The sequence below is a fragment of the Onychomys torridus genome, chromosome 15, assembly GCF_903995425.1.
Source record: "Onychomys torridus chromosome 15, mOncTor1.1, whole genome shotgun sequence".
Classification (NCBI taxonomy): domain Eukaryota; kingdom Metazoa; phylum Chordata; class Mammalia; order Rodentia; family Cricetidae; genus Onychomys; species Onychomys torridus.
In genome coordinates, this window is record NC_050457.1 from 32,538,585 (window position 1) to 32,555,680 (window position 17,096).

The 17,096-nt window shown below is 39.4% G+C and overlaps 1 protein-coding gene across 1 annotated transcript in view; it reads left to right on the top strand.

Annotated features, from left to right (window-relative positions):
- The window catches only part of Pde4d (phosphodiesterase 4D), a 1,081,007-nt gene that overhangs the window by 163,648 nt on the left and 900,263 nt on the right, over positions 1 to 17,096 (top strand). The window contains exon 2 of the mRNA XM_036206757.1: positions 2,498 to 2,727. Coding sequence (XP_036062650.1) covers positions 2,498 to 2,727 — 230 coding nt within the window. The remainder of the gene's footprint in view (positions 1 to 2,497; positions 2,728 to 17,096) is intronic.

Consider the following 17,096-nt stretch of genomic DNA (forward strand, 5'->3'; position numbering starts at 1 on the left):
TGTGTGTGTGTGTGTGTGTGTGTGTGTGTATTATATGTGTGTTTGTAGTTCATGCTTGTGAATATCCAGATGTGCTTACCTGCGGACAAGCACATGGAAACACAAGCAGCATGCCAGAGGTTTTCCTCTCACTCTTTGCCATGTTGCCTTGAGACAGGGCATAAGTTTGTGATTTCAGCTAGTCTGGCTAGTGACTGAGATCTTAGGATCTGCCTATTTACACCACACCCGACCCCAACATTTGGATTCCTGCTGTGTTTGGATTTTTTTTTTTTATGTGGGTACTAGAGATTCAATCTCAGGTCCTCACATTTGCAGAGCAAGCATTCTATCTACTGTGCTATCTCCCCAGTGATTCTGGACTGGCTGCTGCACTCTCTAGGAAAAGCCTGAGGCTTTTGTCCCATGATTGGATGCTTTTGTAGACCTAAGTGCCTACTAGGAAGGGCAAGGACTGACATCTTAGCTCCCACTTCCATGACAGTCAACTAGTCTCATTGGTAGGCCCCAGCCTGACAGGTGTGGTGTGGCTAGTTCAGAGACCACACACAGATACTCTGCTGACAAATGCTATAGTTTTCCCTCTACTGCTGTGACAGAAGGGTCTTTCTAAGATCAGAACCTCAGACCCCTTTTAACTGAGCTGTCTGGGGATTTGTTGGCAGCTAGGAACTTATGTGCCCTGGTTCTTTAAGAAGAAAAGTCCAGCAGGGATCCCTGAGCCTGGGTTATGGCTAGAATTGGGCTCAATTCCTTACTGCTGCTGGATCAGGAATATAGCTGAGCAGCAAGGCACAAAAACCTTGAGCTAGATACACACACACACACACACACTCACACATGCACACACACAGGTATGCACATACACAGAGCTGAGGATATAGATCAGCTTTATACTTGCCTAGCATGTATAAAGACTCATTCCCAATCATCATGGCTCAACCAAAACTTCAGAACTGAAAAAGTAGAAACAGGCTAGTTAGAAGTTCAAAGTCATCCTCAACTATTTATCAAGCTTGAAGTCAGTCTAGACTATGAGACCCTGTCTCAAACAAACAAAAAAATAATGTGCGTGTATGTGTGTGTGTGTATGTGTGTGTGTGTGTATGCGTGTGTGTGTATGTGTTTGTGTGTATATGTGTTTGTGTATGTGTGTGTGTGTATGTGTGTGTATATGTGTGTGCGTGTGTGTGTGTGTGTGTGTGTGTGTGTGTGTGTGTGTGTGTGTGTGTGTGTGTGTGTGCATTCGTGTGTGCAGATATGGTAGCATATGTCTGTTATCTCAGCTACCCCAGGAACTCTGACAGGAGTAAACACAAACCAGCTGGGCTGCTATTGAATGTGAGGATGTCCTGAGAAAATCAGAGAGACCCTGTCTCAAAATAAAAAAAAATTCTGAAGGGCTGGGGGTGTTTCACTGGCAAATCATTTACCTAGCATGTGTGAGGCCCTGAGTTTGATCCCAGCACTGGGAGAGGAAAGAGAAACAAAGCAAAAAACAGGGAAATGATTAAACAGTAATTTAGAAAGAATAAAAGTTTAAATATTTTAAAGATAGAAACATTGTAAGAAAAAGAAATATTTTGGTTGTTTAAAATTAGAAAACCATAAAAATAATGAAGTAAAAGTTAAGGAAGAAGGGGGAAAGTTTACCTTCTCCTTGTTTGTAAGCACTTTTGTGGAAAAAAAGTGCACTTACACCCAAATCTCAGCACATGTGTGTATTAACATGTAATCAGATGGATTTATTGCAGTTCATTCCATGGAAGGGAGAAAGAAAACATGTTTGGTTTTATAGGATTCACACACAAAATTAGTAAATTCTAAGATTGCTAAAAACACCAATTGTTACAACCAAACCTAAATAAAACCTAAATAAAAATAATGATAAGCAAATCCACTGTTTAAAAGCAAACCTACAGAGACAACCAGACTAAGCCAGTGGGAACTAATGAATTTTAGACCAACAGCTGTGGAGCCTCCACGGGACTGGACTAGGCCCGCTGCATAAGTGAGACAGTTGTGTATCTTAATGTGCTTAAGGGGACCCCTGGTAGTATGATCAGGATCCTCCCTGGTGCATGAGCTTTTTGAAGCCCAGTGCCTAAGGTGTGACACCTTGTGCAGCCTTGATGCAGGGGGGCAGGCTTGGACCAGCCTCAACTGAATGTACCAGGCTCTGCTGATCCCCCATTGAAGGCCTTACCTTTTAGTAGAAGAAAATGGGGGCTGGGTTGGAGGGGAGGCTGAGGGGTAGGAGGAAGGAAGAGGGGGATCGTGATTGGTATGTAAAATGTATTTTAAAAATGCTTTAAAAAACAAACCTACATCTCAACGTCTCAGCAGATATTTTCTCACTTATGTTGTTTGTTTCTGATCAGCATTTTGCATGTATAGCTGCACTTATTTTTTCCCCAAGAACATATTAAAGCCACTAAATAATGATACATACTGGGCCTTCTATTAATTCTGTCGACTTTCTTGAATGTTGCCTTAGGCCTCCGAGGAAACATTGCATTCCAGTAATGAAGAAGAGGACCCTTTCCGTGGGATGGAACCCTATCTTGTGCGGAGACTTTCATCCCGCAGTATCCAGCTCCCTCCTCTTGCCTTCAGACAGTTGGAACAAACTGACTTGAGAAGTGACTCAGAGAACATCCCAAGGCCAACCAGCCTCCCCCTGAAAATCCTGCCTCTGATTGCCATCACATCTGCAGACTCAAGTGGGTGAGTGAGTACCTTCAGTGGCATTTCCACGTTATACATTTTCCATGGCGATTGTTACATGTGATCCTTTGGGGTTTGTTTTTTGGCCCGTTGTTTGATTTGGGGAGGACAATAAGTTTTTGAATCAAGAACAAAAGAAGAAAAACGGTGAGAGCGTTTCTTCAGGTAAAATCTGTCTCTGCAGGATGAGACATTTGGCGTAAACGTTTCACAAGAAGGTGTTAAAAGGTAGTGGTGACTGTTCATAAGCATCCAGGAAAAAGAAACTGTACCAGGAAAACTTACAGTGGCCATAAGTGATTCTTAAAGTTCTTAACTAATGATAACTAATGCATTCATTATCATGTAGGCAGACACATGCAGAAACAGTAGGCGATAATTCATTGAGGGAAAATGAATCTGGAATCAAGACTAGACTACACTGTAATTAGAATAAAAGAAGATAGGCAATTATATGCATGAGCCTAGTAATTTGGCCTCTGACACTCTTATCTTAATGCTACTTTAGTAGTTATTAGCACTTATATTAATACAGCACTTTGATTTAGCCTCGATGGTTAGAAGGGAGTCAACCAAAGTCTGTCTCCTCATATGGCTTCCTACTTAGCATACTTAGTACTTTTCATCATTTTGGTGGTGGTGTTCTGCTTATCAAGGGAAATTTAACTCTTCAATTGCAACATTAGCCCATAAAACATAGTAAAATGGGGGTAGTGGGCATATCCACTGTTTGTTCATCCAGCCAGCTGCCTCTTAAACAAGTTTAGGTGGAAGGGAACAAGAACGAAGCCGTGTACACAGACTCCCAAGTGTTTCCTAAGAGATGCCAGAAAAATCAACTTGTGGTACCTAAGAAACTCTTGTTCATTCTCTTCAGGGTAAAGGGAATTCCTAGGGAAGGCAGTTTTCAGATTTGCAAAAAGTTGTGATCAAAAGAAATTTGTCCGGTAACTCAACTTCAAAAAATATTGAATTTAGTTCTAAAAATTGTTACCCACCCACATGCCCCACGGTATTTTAAAAGAAAGTGAAACAATTACTACTAAATAAGGAGATAATAAATACTCACTTTAAGAAAGTGGAAATATGCATTGTTTTTTTTTCTTAGTCAGGTATGTATAAGGAGAATGTACAAATACTGAGCAGTTTCATTCCATGACAGGTGGGAGTTGAGTATGGAACCCTTACCTAAAGGTTCTTTGAAAAACTACTATAGCCCTGAACTTAATTTGGATCAACATCACTGCTGTTCATTGGTGTAGAGGGGAAGATTAGGATTCAGACACCAAGACACCAGGCATTTTCAAGATCACTCCTAGCTGATCATCTTGGAGAACTCCCAGAAGACATCAGTTATACTTATGGTTATGATTTCTTATAACTATCTGTTTAATGAAAAATCAGCAAAGCGAAAGACACGCAAATACAGCGTCAGACCCAACCTTCTCAGATTCCCCTCTCGAAGTGTAGTAAAACAGTTGTGACTCCTCCATCTATGAGTTGCAAGAGCACATTTGTAAAGTGTTCACCAGGGATGTCCTCTGCCAGAGAATCCTGCTAAGAACTCAGTATCTAGATTTTCCAGATTATTGTGAATAATCACCCAGAAGCCTAAGATGTACCAGTCCAGACATCAGGGAGGAAAGTAGGTGGGAGGTAGAAACCATAGTGTTTGTGCAAACAGGGCACAGAGAAATGGTGTACAGGAAATGGTGAGAAAGAATCCTTTAGAAATAAATCCCCTAATACCAACTCAGGGCCATTCTTTGAAATCGACCTTTTTAAATTCAACAGTCAGCCCTGATCAACTCTTTTCTGTATACAAGGAACATCTTAGAATAATTACCTCGCTTTCTCCACACTTGAGGAAGAAGGCTTTCTAATTAAATTTCAATAGACTAATTTAAGTCCCTGATATACTCAATTAATGTTGGTATCTGAAAAGTTTGGTGACCAAACGTGATTTCTCATTTTGAGCTCATGTGCTTTTAAAGGAAAATGATAACATGTACTTAATATTATCTCTGTGTAGTTTGATAATGTGTATAATTAAAAACTTAAGGTAAGAGCTAAACTTGTTTAATTAAATTTGAATGTGTTGTTCAGAACAAACAGTCTCCAAGTGCCAAGGAAATTCAGGATTATGGATTGTCAGCATCTTAGAACTATTTTTGTTTAGAAATTTGTTTTTCTCTTAATGAAGAACCAGAGAATTAAGTATCAGTAATGTACTTACTATTTACATATTTATTCAATGTGATGAAGTAATTAATTTGTGTTTTACAAAGATGAGACAAAGATGACTTTTTCTTCCAAAAGACGGCCAAGAGAAAGCACAAGGAATAGCCAGTTTGCAGGCACCAGAGACAAGGGAGTTACCTGAGGGACTTCTATGACCTAAGGGGAAAAAAAATAAGTTTCAAAATAAATGTCTAACATCAGAAAATTAAGAAATGTAAATGGCAGAAAATAGAAGGTAAGATCAGGGATGTTTATTCTCTAGCCATTTCATTTAAACTAGAACAGTAGATACCTTCCAAAACAGCTCAAAAGGGAAAGGAGAGATTCATGTCACTTTAGCTAAATTGATCACGGCCAAGGCCAAGTTACTTAACCATTAGTAAAGGTCATTGTGCCTCTCAGGCCCTCTTGTTGACTCACTCTGAGGTCTTAGGAATTATATATGTTTTGATGGGATTGGAGACTTTCATGCCATTTGGATTTAATTTCCTTTCTAAGCTTCAAGGCTTTTTTTATTTTTAATTTTTGATTAAGAAATAATTATATAATTTCCCTCTTCCATTCTTTCCTCCCTCTGATTCCTCTTCTCCAGCCCATCCCATGCCTAAGTCCCTCTCAAACTCATGCCCTATTTTTCTCTGATTATTATTGTTATTTATCTATATAAACATAAAATGTAATCTACTGAGTCCATTTATTGTTGCTCAATATGTATGTGATTTCAGAGTTGACCACTTGCCAATTATTCTTCAGTATCACATGGTTCTGTCAATTATCATACAGTAGTGACTCCAGCAGCATATTCTTCTTCTGTAGAACCACACTGCGGCCCTGGGAGCAACCAGCACCTGCGTAGAAACTTTAGACTGTAATAATGAGGTCATAGATGCTAGCACTTCATCTCTTCATGAGGTACTTGGTTCAGAGAGAATGCAAAAAGAGAGGGAGGGTTTCCAATTAGTAATTCTTGCAAAATTCTACTTTGAAGTGTTTTCTTTTTTTTCTAGTAAGGGAGTGCTATTTATTTTCAGTTTTTGAATTATCATTATTGTTATTGTTTTATAGTCACATATGTACAGCTTGGCCACTATGATCCCCACCTTCCTGCCACCTCTGTCCGCTAACACCACAAATGTCACTCTTGTTTATGACTATTCATTTTGTTTTGTGATCCACCCAGATTTACTCATGTTGTCTGTGTGACCATGGGTTTGGAACTATCTACTGAAGTCTGATGAGTTCAGTAAGGTTACACAACAGAAGACAGAATCTGTAGATAGCCAATAGTTCATAGGTAAAGGGTAGGGTCCCATAAGCCCCTCCTATTTCCTTGGTGATTGTTAATAGGGCCAGTCTTGTGTGAGCTCTCTGCAGGTAACTACAGTTAATGTGAGTTAATGATTACAAATGTTGTATGGAGTCTAGAGAATGGCTATTTTCTAAGTAGTGTGAATGTGTTTAAATATATTCTTTAACCATTGCTTAAAACTATGCCTAAGCTTCTTCTAGTTTGTGTGTGTGTGTGTGTGTGTGTGTGTGTGTGTGTGTGTGTGTGTGTTGTTATTGTTGTAAGTACTAAAGAAGATTGTTAAGACTCAACACACCAAGAAACTTGAATGCATCCATCAGTTAGTGTTCCACAGAGGGAAGGATTTTTCAAGCTGCCTGAACATTTATTGACTCTCTTTGAAGTAAGAGTGACAGCTGTTAATGGCCTGAAATCTTATAAAGTCAGCAGTGAAGTAATCCAGAGTGCTGTAATGTTATATACATCCTTCCTAAGTAATTTACAATCCATTAGTGTTTGAAAATCTTATTAAGGCATAAAGTACACAAAGTAAAATATGTAAATCTTGAGTCTGTACCTCTTTTCTGACTTTTAATCAATAAAGACTAGTGTTGCCTGTTCTTGGACTTCAAAGAGACAAGATGGTATCACAGCATTCCTTGTGTTAGGCTTCTTTGCTCAAAAGGTATTTTGTTTTTAATTTGTCAACATTGGTGAAAATATCATTGGTTTCTTATTTTTTTGTTAAGATAGGCTACTCATTTCATGCCTATACCACAATTTATATTTCCATTTCCCCTTGGCTGATAGGCATTTGGGTTGTTTCTGGCTTGGTGATGTCATAACTGGAGCTGCACTGCACATTCTTGCACAAGTCTTTTTCTAGGCACATGTGTTAATTCCATTCAGTTACAGTCCTAGGGATGGAATTTCTATGCTAGTCAAATGTGCATAGTTTCCTCATTCTCTAAACCTGTGGCAATGTGGGAATGAAGAAATGACAGACACTGAAGAAAGGACAGACACACAGACAGAAAAGTTGGGGTCAGGAAGACTATGCTCCATCTGATAGAGGGTACCACTCAGCAACCCTTAAACTCAGTGTGCTTGTTGTGTACAGTGCAAGGAGGAGGGGTAGTCTCTGCAGTGGAGCACTCTCAGGTCTCAGTCATCCCGAAGGAGGAAATTGTCCCTACTAGTTTTCACACACACACACACACACACACACACACACACACACACACTCTTCAACCATTCATAAGCACTTGCACTTGAACTTGAGGAAGGCTTTGCCATTCTTCTAAGCCTCAGAGGAGGAAGGCTTTGTCATCCCCATGCGTCTGAGGTTTGGGGATTCTTGACGTAGCTCTGCCATGTCAACAGTACACATTCACTCGGGACTTCATCTGCTCCAACAATTTCACCCAATAACTACCAATGTACAGAACGTCCGATTATCCTCTGTTCTAACCACTTGGTGCTTATAGTCTTTTTGAGTGTGTTTATGCTAGTGAGTAGGTATCTTAATATGGTTTTAGTTTATGTTTCTCTGATGAATATTGATACTGTTTACATATTGATATGTTTGTTGAACATTTACATACCTTCTTTGTGGTATGTTCACTTGAATATTTTCCTAGTTTTTTTTTTTTCATTTACTTGCTAATTTTGAAGGATCCCTTAGGTAGTCTAGACATAAGAGTTTTATTAGATGAATGTGTTGTGTTATGCATATTTTCTCAAAGACAGAAGATTGTGTTCTTATTGTCATTTCACTTGTATTTTTTCAACATGGTAGTCCCTCAAAAGTGTGAGCATTTGCATTCAAGAGATGAATGTTACCATGGAATATCAGAGAAATGAGAGTATAAGAAACCTGGTGAAATAATGGCAGAAGGTAGGAGAAAAGTAAAGGGAGGAAGAGCAGAAAAGGGGGAAAATGGCCCTAGGAAAAAGAATGCTATATGTAGGGTTCCGAATACAGGAAGTAGATGCTGCTTAATTAGGAGACAGCAGCTAGCACACATGCCACTAAGTTTTAGGGTAATTTCCTCTGGAGAGGATGATTATTGGCTCCTCAGATGGTGGATGGTGGCAAAAGGAATATGCAGGCAGTAGAGATAAAGACAGAAGAAGGGTGAAAGTGTAATTACACTGTTTTTGGTGGTTGGGCAGTCATTGGTCAGGAGGTAAGGTTCTGGATTAGGTGTCTTGGCTGTGAATTCTACCTTGTCCCTCACTAGCATCTCATCTTGGGAAGGAACTTCAAGTGCCTAGTTTTATAAGATAAAGTAGAAACAGTGGAGTCTCTCCTTCATAGGTTAGTTCCAAAGACAAAAAAGTCAGCACTGTTTTGTTCTTGTGCTGTGGGATGTTCTGTATGTTAAATGTGTTGCTCTGATTGGTCAATAAATAAAACACTGATTGGCCAGTAGCCAGGCAAGAAGTATAGGCAGGACAAGGAGAGAAGAGAATTCTGGGAAGTGGAAGGCTGAGGCCGAGAGACGCTGCCAGCCACAGCCATGAGAAGATGTTAAGATACCAGTAAGCCACAAGCCATGTGGCAACTTATAGATTAAGAGAAATGGGTTGATTTAAGATATAAGAACAGTTAGCAAGAAGCCTGCCATGGTCATACAGTTTATAAGTAACAGAAGTCTCTGTGTGTTTACTCGGTTGGGTTTGAGCAGCTGTGGGACTGGTGAGTGAGAGAGATTTGTCCTGACCATGGACCAGGCAGGACCAGAAAATCTCTAGCTACAATTCTTGACATACCATGTGTGCTTAATATACAATCAGAGCTTCTACTACTACACTCTTTGGGGACAGTATTGGAAAAAAAATCAAATTTGATGCTGATGTTGCAAGCTTCTTTGCAGAAGCCAGCTTTAACAGTTGGGATGGAGACAGATGTTCTAACAGATGTGGGAGGGAGGCCGACTTTTGTTTCTGGTTCAGAAAGTTACCATCACTATGGGACTTGTCACGTGAATGTCAGTCAGTCTTCATCTCGCTTCCAGCCTCTATTGACAGATGGCAGCCCTAATTTAAGTACAATTCAGCTATGTTTTAAATGACATTAGAGGTTGCCATTCAATTTACTTCTGAGAGTGAACACCAACTTCTCAATATTTCCCCAGAAAGAATCGTGAGTTCTGTTTGATCCCCAAGCTCCGGAACTAACTTATGTTTCCTGGATGGCCCACATACCCCAGATAGTCTAATGAGAGTTTAGCTTGCCACTTACAAGACAAGTGCTCCCTTGCAGAGGAGTGCAGTGAAAGAGAAGGAGAGACGGTGCTAAATCTCTGTAGTCATACTCCACTGCTGCATCAGCAACAATAAAAGGAAATCCAAGGAGTAAGTTGTTCCCTGGTGATAGGATGATACAGCTCTAGATGGATGTATATCCGGGCCTGTATGTGGGTGGAGAATATTACAAGCACTTCCTCATCACTGCTGTCCTATTACCTGTCTGGAGGAGTACACTGGGTACATTTATATCACTATGGCCTATTTTTAAAATGAGAAGAATTTGAGGGAAGAAAGGATCCCTCCTGGCGATTAAATAAGGAGTGCATGGAAGAATTATTTAGTCCTATAAAGTTCCTTTTCCAAGGCTCTTACAGACTCATTTCTCTGAGTTGTGTGTCATTCACAGGGGGCTGGTCCCAGATGCCAGTTAAAGGACAAAATTTTCAATCAGCCGCTCATTGTCTAGTCTTCTTGGGTACAAAGAGTACATCAGAGTGAATACACACTAAAGTGAAAATTAATAAAACTTTTAGTATTCTGTGCCTAAACTGAAAGCCAAACAGAAGATGAATAGAGGAGAAACAGAATTACAATTAGAGCAGATTCTCTATCTTTTCAAATTTCTAACTTTAAGGGGTATTAACAGTAGGCATTTTGTATTTGAGGTATTTTAGTTGTAAAGATTTATGAAGCTAGAGGTTTGTATGGCACAACCTCCTAACTGAGCCTGCACCTTCGTATTGACTGTATGCTCATGTATCGGAAGATTCATTTTCCAGGGTCTTATTGAACATTATATAGAACATCTATAATCTACTGGGCACAGCTGCCTAGGGCTAGTGGAGGACACATAACTGTGACGGTGAGAGATTAAGCAGCAATACGCTGTTCTTGAGCTATATGTGGTTTTAAAAAGGAATGACTACAAAGAGATGAGAAGCAATATTCCTAAGTGTTGAAAATATGACCCACATAGAATAAACTCAATCATTTTGCCTCTGGTTCATTTAAATTTTATTTACATAGTGTTCCTTTCTAAAAATTTTAGGATAATCACCGAACATCATAGGCTTTTTGTTTAATTAATTCTATTCTGCTTTGGCTTTATAATTTATGATTCTTCAAGCCTGCAGTTAGTCTCAGAGTAATGGAGTGATTTCAACTTACTGTCTTTCTTGACAAATAGCATTTTACTTCTTTAATCCATAGTGATTTTTGCTTCTAATCTAAAATAAACAAAAAATGCTGACTGCTTTTCCTGACACATCACAGACTCTCTGAAGATTTCACATTATCTGCCATGTTCACAGTTTACAAAATAATAGGGTGGTTACCAAACTCCAAACTCCTTTCTTTAGAGTTTGATTCATTTTCATTATTACAGAACTCCCGGTATCTGTAGTAGGCATTCCCTAGCTGTGTGTTTTATCATGTTTTCCTCTATATATGTGTAATGTCGTGCTTTATACCAGGAGATAGTTTTCATTTATAAATTGAGATGTTGTATTTCATGGTCTCCAGAACACTAAAGAGGGTACAGGATGTGACTTCATCACATTCTAGCATCTGGTATCAATTGCTAATCATTTCTCGTGCCAGCTTGACTTGTTTAGATAATGTAAGTTGTTTGGGAGTCAAATGCTTTCTTACAGTGAGCCCTCTGAACCACTTACTTCATTGTGAAAAGTTACAGGAAACTCTAATAAGTAAATCCCATTGCTGGACTGTGACTGTACTTCAACATGGAAATCACTATGGATAATGACAGTGTGGTGATTTGAAAGAAAATGGCCCCCAGAGGTTGTGACAGTATTAGGAGATGTGGCTTTGTGGGAGGAATTGTGTCACTGTGGGGGTGAGCTTTGAGAATTCTCTTTGTTCAACCTTCCCTCAGGGTGACTGACAGTTGACTTCCTGAACGATGTGGCACTCTCAGCTCTAGCACCACAGCTGTGTGCACACCACCATGTTCCCCATCATGATCATAATAAATTGAACCTCTGAACCTGGAAGCAAGCGAGCCACTCTTATTAAATGTCTTCTTTGTAAGAGTTGCTATGGCTGTGGTGTCTCTTCATAGCAATGAAAACCCTACCTAATACAGACAGACACTCAAGAGGTCAAGGTTCGAAGAAGGTAGGCAGTGGTAAGGGAGGGCGTCAACAGTTAGGAGACCAATCTGACAAGCATAGATGTCAAAAGAAAGGTTTAAGCAAGAGGGTGGAGAAGTAATTGTCAAGGTATATATATATATATATATACATGGATAATCAGAAATACTCCCTCAGAAGCTCAGCTCACAGAAACAGAATAGCCTTCCCTCAATGGGTCACAGGGAAGTAATATCCTCAGCAGACACCTGGTTAGAGAAGAAATTAGAATGTGAGCTGACCCTTCAATAGAAAGTCTGTAAATGAAGGCTGTTGACTATGGGGAGAAAAACAAATCGTCAGGACTTCACTGAACATGAGAACAAAGAGAGAAGGATGTAAGCAGGGGAGAGAATGACAGAGCAAGAATAGGGTCAGATGTCGAAAGAATACCAAGAGAGAAAGGAACCCCTATCTCAGAAGGTTCTCTGACAGGTAACAATGAGAGGTAAATTCCTCAATGTTTATGAGCATCCTCTAGCTGCTTTCTAACACACAGATGCTCACTCAGTGAGGCAGGTTGACCATGGCTTGTAAATGTCTCTGAAAGTTCCATTAGGGTACTCTGGAGGTCTTGAGATTTTTAAGCATCTATTACAAACAACAGCATCTTCTAGTATTTAAAGACATTGACATTTTCTGCATTGTTCGGCTGTTTCCTAGACTTATTATAATAGAATATAGCAAAGAACTTTTATTTTTCCTTTCTCAAAGATGGGCATTCACTTTGATGTCCAGTTGGATATAATGTATTTTAAACTTTTTCATAGCCAGCTCTAATTATTTTACTAGTTAATGTAATAATTTAAATGTTCTGAGATAACATTGGGTTTTCATTTGCAAAATTCTTTTCTTAGGAATGATGGCTGACTTAAACACCATAGCTCCCTTTTCTGTTCTCAAACACAATTTCTGGGATGTGAGCACTATTCCAGTTCATCATGCTGCCAATTTTGGCAGTAAAATCAAGAGTGAAATTGTATTCTATGTGGATAATTCTATTTACACAAAGTATTCTTCAATAAATTGGATCATTATAGTAGCCTTGATAAAACAATACATGTACTGTGTTTTTTCCATGAATTTAAAAACAATATATTATGTTCAGAATTTTACATAAAGTAACTCAAAGTCCATTTTTTATAGAAAAAAATATTTTGGCTTATGAATGCAGAGAGAGAAAAGCCTGTCAACACCATAATAGGGAAGAATGGCATCAGGCAGGAGGCACCTGAGCACAGATCTTCCTACTGCACTCATGAAGTTGAGAGAGCAAACTAGAAATGGCATGAGTCTTTAAACTCTCAAAGACTCCCTCCAGCAAGACCAAACCTCTTAAATTTCCCCAACAGCACTACTGACTGGAGACTCAGGGTTCAAACGCCTGAGATTCTGGGGTATTTCTCATTCAAACCACAAGTAGTCAGGAGACTCTCAGGTCTCCACAAATGTAATATGAATCTTAAAAGGTCTTGTTAATAAAAACAATCCCTGGGGCTAGGTACTAGGGTAAATTCTGAAAGATCAAAGAAGCAGAACAAGCCATAGCTAACCTCACCTTGTCAACTTCTCAGCGGATCCTATTTCCTAAAACTGGAAGCCTCTGAGTCCTCATCTGAACGGATCTCAGTTGTGCTGCTTAAAAGCATCTAGTTCCTGGGCCTCACACCTTATATACCTTTCTGCTTCCTGCCATCATTCCCTGGGGTTAAAGATATGTGTCTTTCCCACGCAAGACATGAGATGTCACTTGCTAGGATTTAAGGTGTTCCACTATGCCTGGCTCTGTTCCCACTTTGGCCTTGAACTTACAGAGATCCGATGGATCTCTGCCTCTTGAATGCTAGGATTAAAGGCCTGTGCTACCACAGCCTGACCTCTATGTTAATATAGTGGCTGTTCTGTTCTGTGACCCCCCCAGGTAAATTTATTAGGGCGCATGATATATCAGCCACACACATACTTTTCTGAAAAGTGTGTGCTTTATTTTTGAGATTGTAATCACACCATTTCCCATTCCCTTTCCCTCCTCCCAACCCCCTCACATGTCTAATAGTTGCTTCCTTCCTTCAGAACCTTACATGGAAACTTCTGGGACTGTGAAAGCTGTAGTCTTTTGTTTTTATTCAATGCTATCTGATAGAATTGCATGCTTGAGACCTAACATTACCAGCCTATATGTGACATTTATACAAGCAAAAATTTTCATTATCTTTTGTGACCTTGGCAGGGAAGTTTTTAATTTCAATCCAAATATCCTAAGATAGTATTTGTGACCACAATTGAGCCACTGTGTAGTATGCTATATTTACAAAATGACAGTGTACTCCATGGAGACCAAAGCAGAGAGTATTGCAATTTGTCTTCATAAGAAATGTGAAGGTTAATTGACTTCCAGAAGGCTGTTGCGACAAACTGAGACCAGAACCCACATCTTATTTTGGCTTATAGGTTCTCGTAAGTTCAGCCCAAGAAACTGAGTTGAGGAACGATAATTTTAAGTTAATTATTTCTGTAAAACTCCTCATGTGTCAAAGATACCCTTTCCTGTTGGCAAGCAGTGAGTGGGTGGTAGTGAAAATTCACTTGCATGGACCATTATGTAGTCATAAAGATAATGGCTATGTAACTATGGATGTCTTTAGAACCTATTTGAGGAAAACAAAACAAAACAAAACCATAGGTGTAGACAAAACTTTAAATGGTCTTATTAAATAAGAAACACAGAGACAAATACAGAGTTAAAAGTCCAAGAGATCAGAGCACTAGTGAAGAACCAAGACTACCTTTAGCTTACCAGTCACTGCCGCCCTTCTCCTAAGAGAGAGAAACCTTCTTCCTGTGTGTCTTGAGTTTTATTGCTTTCCTATTCTGCCTTCTCATTGGCTCTAAGCCCAGCCACATGACTTCCTTGTCACTGCCTGTCTATACAGACCTCCTGTTCTCTATGGATGGTACTGGGATTAAAGACTCAGGGTTACCATGCTTGGCTGTGTCCTTGACCACACAAAGACTCTGCCTGCCATGTGATTGTATTAAGGGTGTGGGCTACCACTACCTGACTCTTATTCCTGGCTTGCTAATGACCTTTGATCTCCAGGCAAACTTTATTTATTAACATACAAGTAAAATCACATTTCAGCACAATTAAAATATCACCGCACACAAGTATGTTCATGTTAAAGTTACAGTACTGCAATTTGCCTGCAGGGGCCTAAATATTGGAATGCAATATGAAAACCAAAATTTCCTGACATAATTTATTCTATCAACAAAATTGTAGTATTAAATGCAGACTTTATTTGCTGTTTGACTAATCTAAGTATCTGCTAAGCCCCAAGCTATGATAGACACTGAAGTGAGGTACTAGGGAGAAAGTGTGAACAGGCATCAGGAAGTCTGTGAGATGTGTGCTTACATGTAATCAGATAGGAATTTTGGCAACAATGGGGAAAAGTCCTCAGACCTTCAGACAAACCCCACATTGCTTTATATAACCATGTCTCTGTTGACCACTTTCTAGATAACAACCTCAGAAAAAAAGCAATTGACGAAAGAAAACCAAGCATTAGTGTCGATGAAACAAAGGTGATATCAACATCAAAGGGTAGTCTTTCAGAAGGGCAAAGAAATGATATTTAGAAAGCTCTAGAGCCAGGTATTTCTAAGCGAACATAACTGGGATTTGGCAGAATTTATAACCTATGCTGTTAAAATGGGTAAGAAAGAGAGTTCAGCCTCCATTAGTAATGCCCTGTGACAGGTGTTCAACCCTCTGGCAGTTAGAGCAAGGCTCTGTTTCTCTGTGTGGTCAGGCTGACCCACAACATAGTATGCAACTTTGTATGGGAAAGATCAGGGCAGTGTATTTGTGGCTCTTGATGGTATGGCTAGAGCCAGTATGCACCATGTTCTTGACTAATAGAATTCTGGGTAAGCTATAAACTACTAAGCCCCTGGCTGCTTCTTCACTTTGCTTCATTCTGCTCAAGTCTGACTCTTCAAGCTCCCTGCCCATTATCCATACTATTCTGTATGCATTGGTACATTTTTATTGTTTATGCCTAGGCTTTGACTTCTGTTGTTTGTGACTCAGTACCCTGATAGCACACAGTCCTTGAATTTATTATAAAAATGTATCAAGTAGCCAGGCAGTGGTGGCGCACACCTTTAATCCCAGCACTCAGGAGGCAGAGGCAGGCAGATCTCTATGAGTTCAAGGCCAGCCTGGTCTCCAAAGTGTGTTCCAGGAAAGGTGCAAAGCTACACCGAAAAACCCTGTCTCGAAAAACCAAAAAAAAAAAAAGAAAGAAAAATGTATCAAGTATAGAAATCAAGATGTTGGAAGTGCTTGAAGTTTTCTAGAATTTAATCATCCTATCAGTAGCAAAATTTAGTTAGAAGAAGCAGAGGAAAAATTGAGTATCATTTCAGTGCTTTGTAAATACATATATTATATTTAATATCTATAAATGTTTTAAAATATATATAAGTATTATGTTTATGTATTATATGTATGTGTGTGTGTGTGTGTGTGTGTGTGTGTGTGTGTGTGTGTGTGTAAAAGAATAAGGGTAGTAGAGGGAAGAGTCTCTTGAGATGGCCCTGGCAAACTTAACAAAGTTCTTGATACGGAAATAAAGATAGAGCTTCCACGTAATTATTCCCCTTTGACTGTTCAAGCTGGTAGGCTTAAAATGGACTCCTAATGAGAGTGGTTTGCATTGCAATTAATTAAGAGCATGAAATTAAAAACTGAATGCCTTCCCCTCTGGAGAATATTCTTTATAAGTATTATTTTCTTCTCTGTCTTGGTGTGAAGTCTCTCCCTCCCTCCCTGTGTCTCTGTCCCTCTCTTCTCCCTCTACCTTTTCTCTTCTTCAACTGAAAGAGAATTCATTCTGATCCCTAATAGTCTACTGAGAGAGGCATTCTTCTCAACACTGGAGCAATCCTTTATCTCACTGCTCTTAGTGCCTTGTGCTTATCAGTTGTTGCTGATATAAATGTTTTGAAGGCAATCACCAAGCAAAAGAAAAAAAAAAAAACAAAACAAAACTAGGCAGTAAACTTTTGGTGCAGGTTTTCTTGTGCTCTAAAAGTCATTTTTCTTTGTTGTAGTGTGAGAGTGAGGGAGACAGAGAGACAGAGACAGAGTGGAGAGAGGGAAGGAAGCAGGGGAAAGAGAGACAGAAGACTATGTACACATACATGAAGTTCTTATGAATAATTATTTCAGAGACAGAACTTATCTGAAAAGTTGAGAAAATACACATTTGTCAAAACAACAGTCTCAGCATGCCTTGCCCCTAAACATGTCCTGTCTCTCTGCTGCCCTCATCTTTCACACTTCAGTCATAGTCCCATGCTTCAGAGTTGGTTTTCTTAGGCCATCTTCTCTGTTAATAAACCATCTGTTCTTTGTGGAGTGCTTT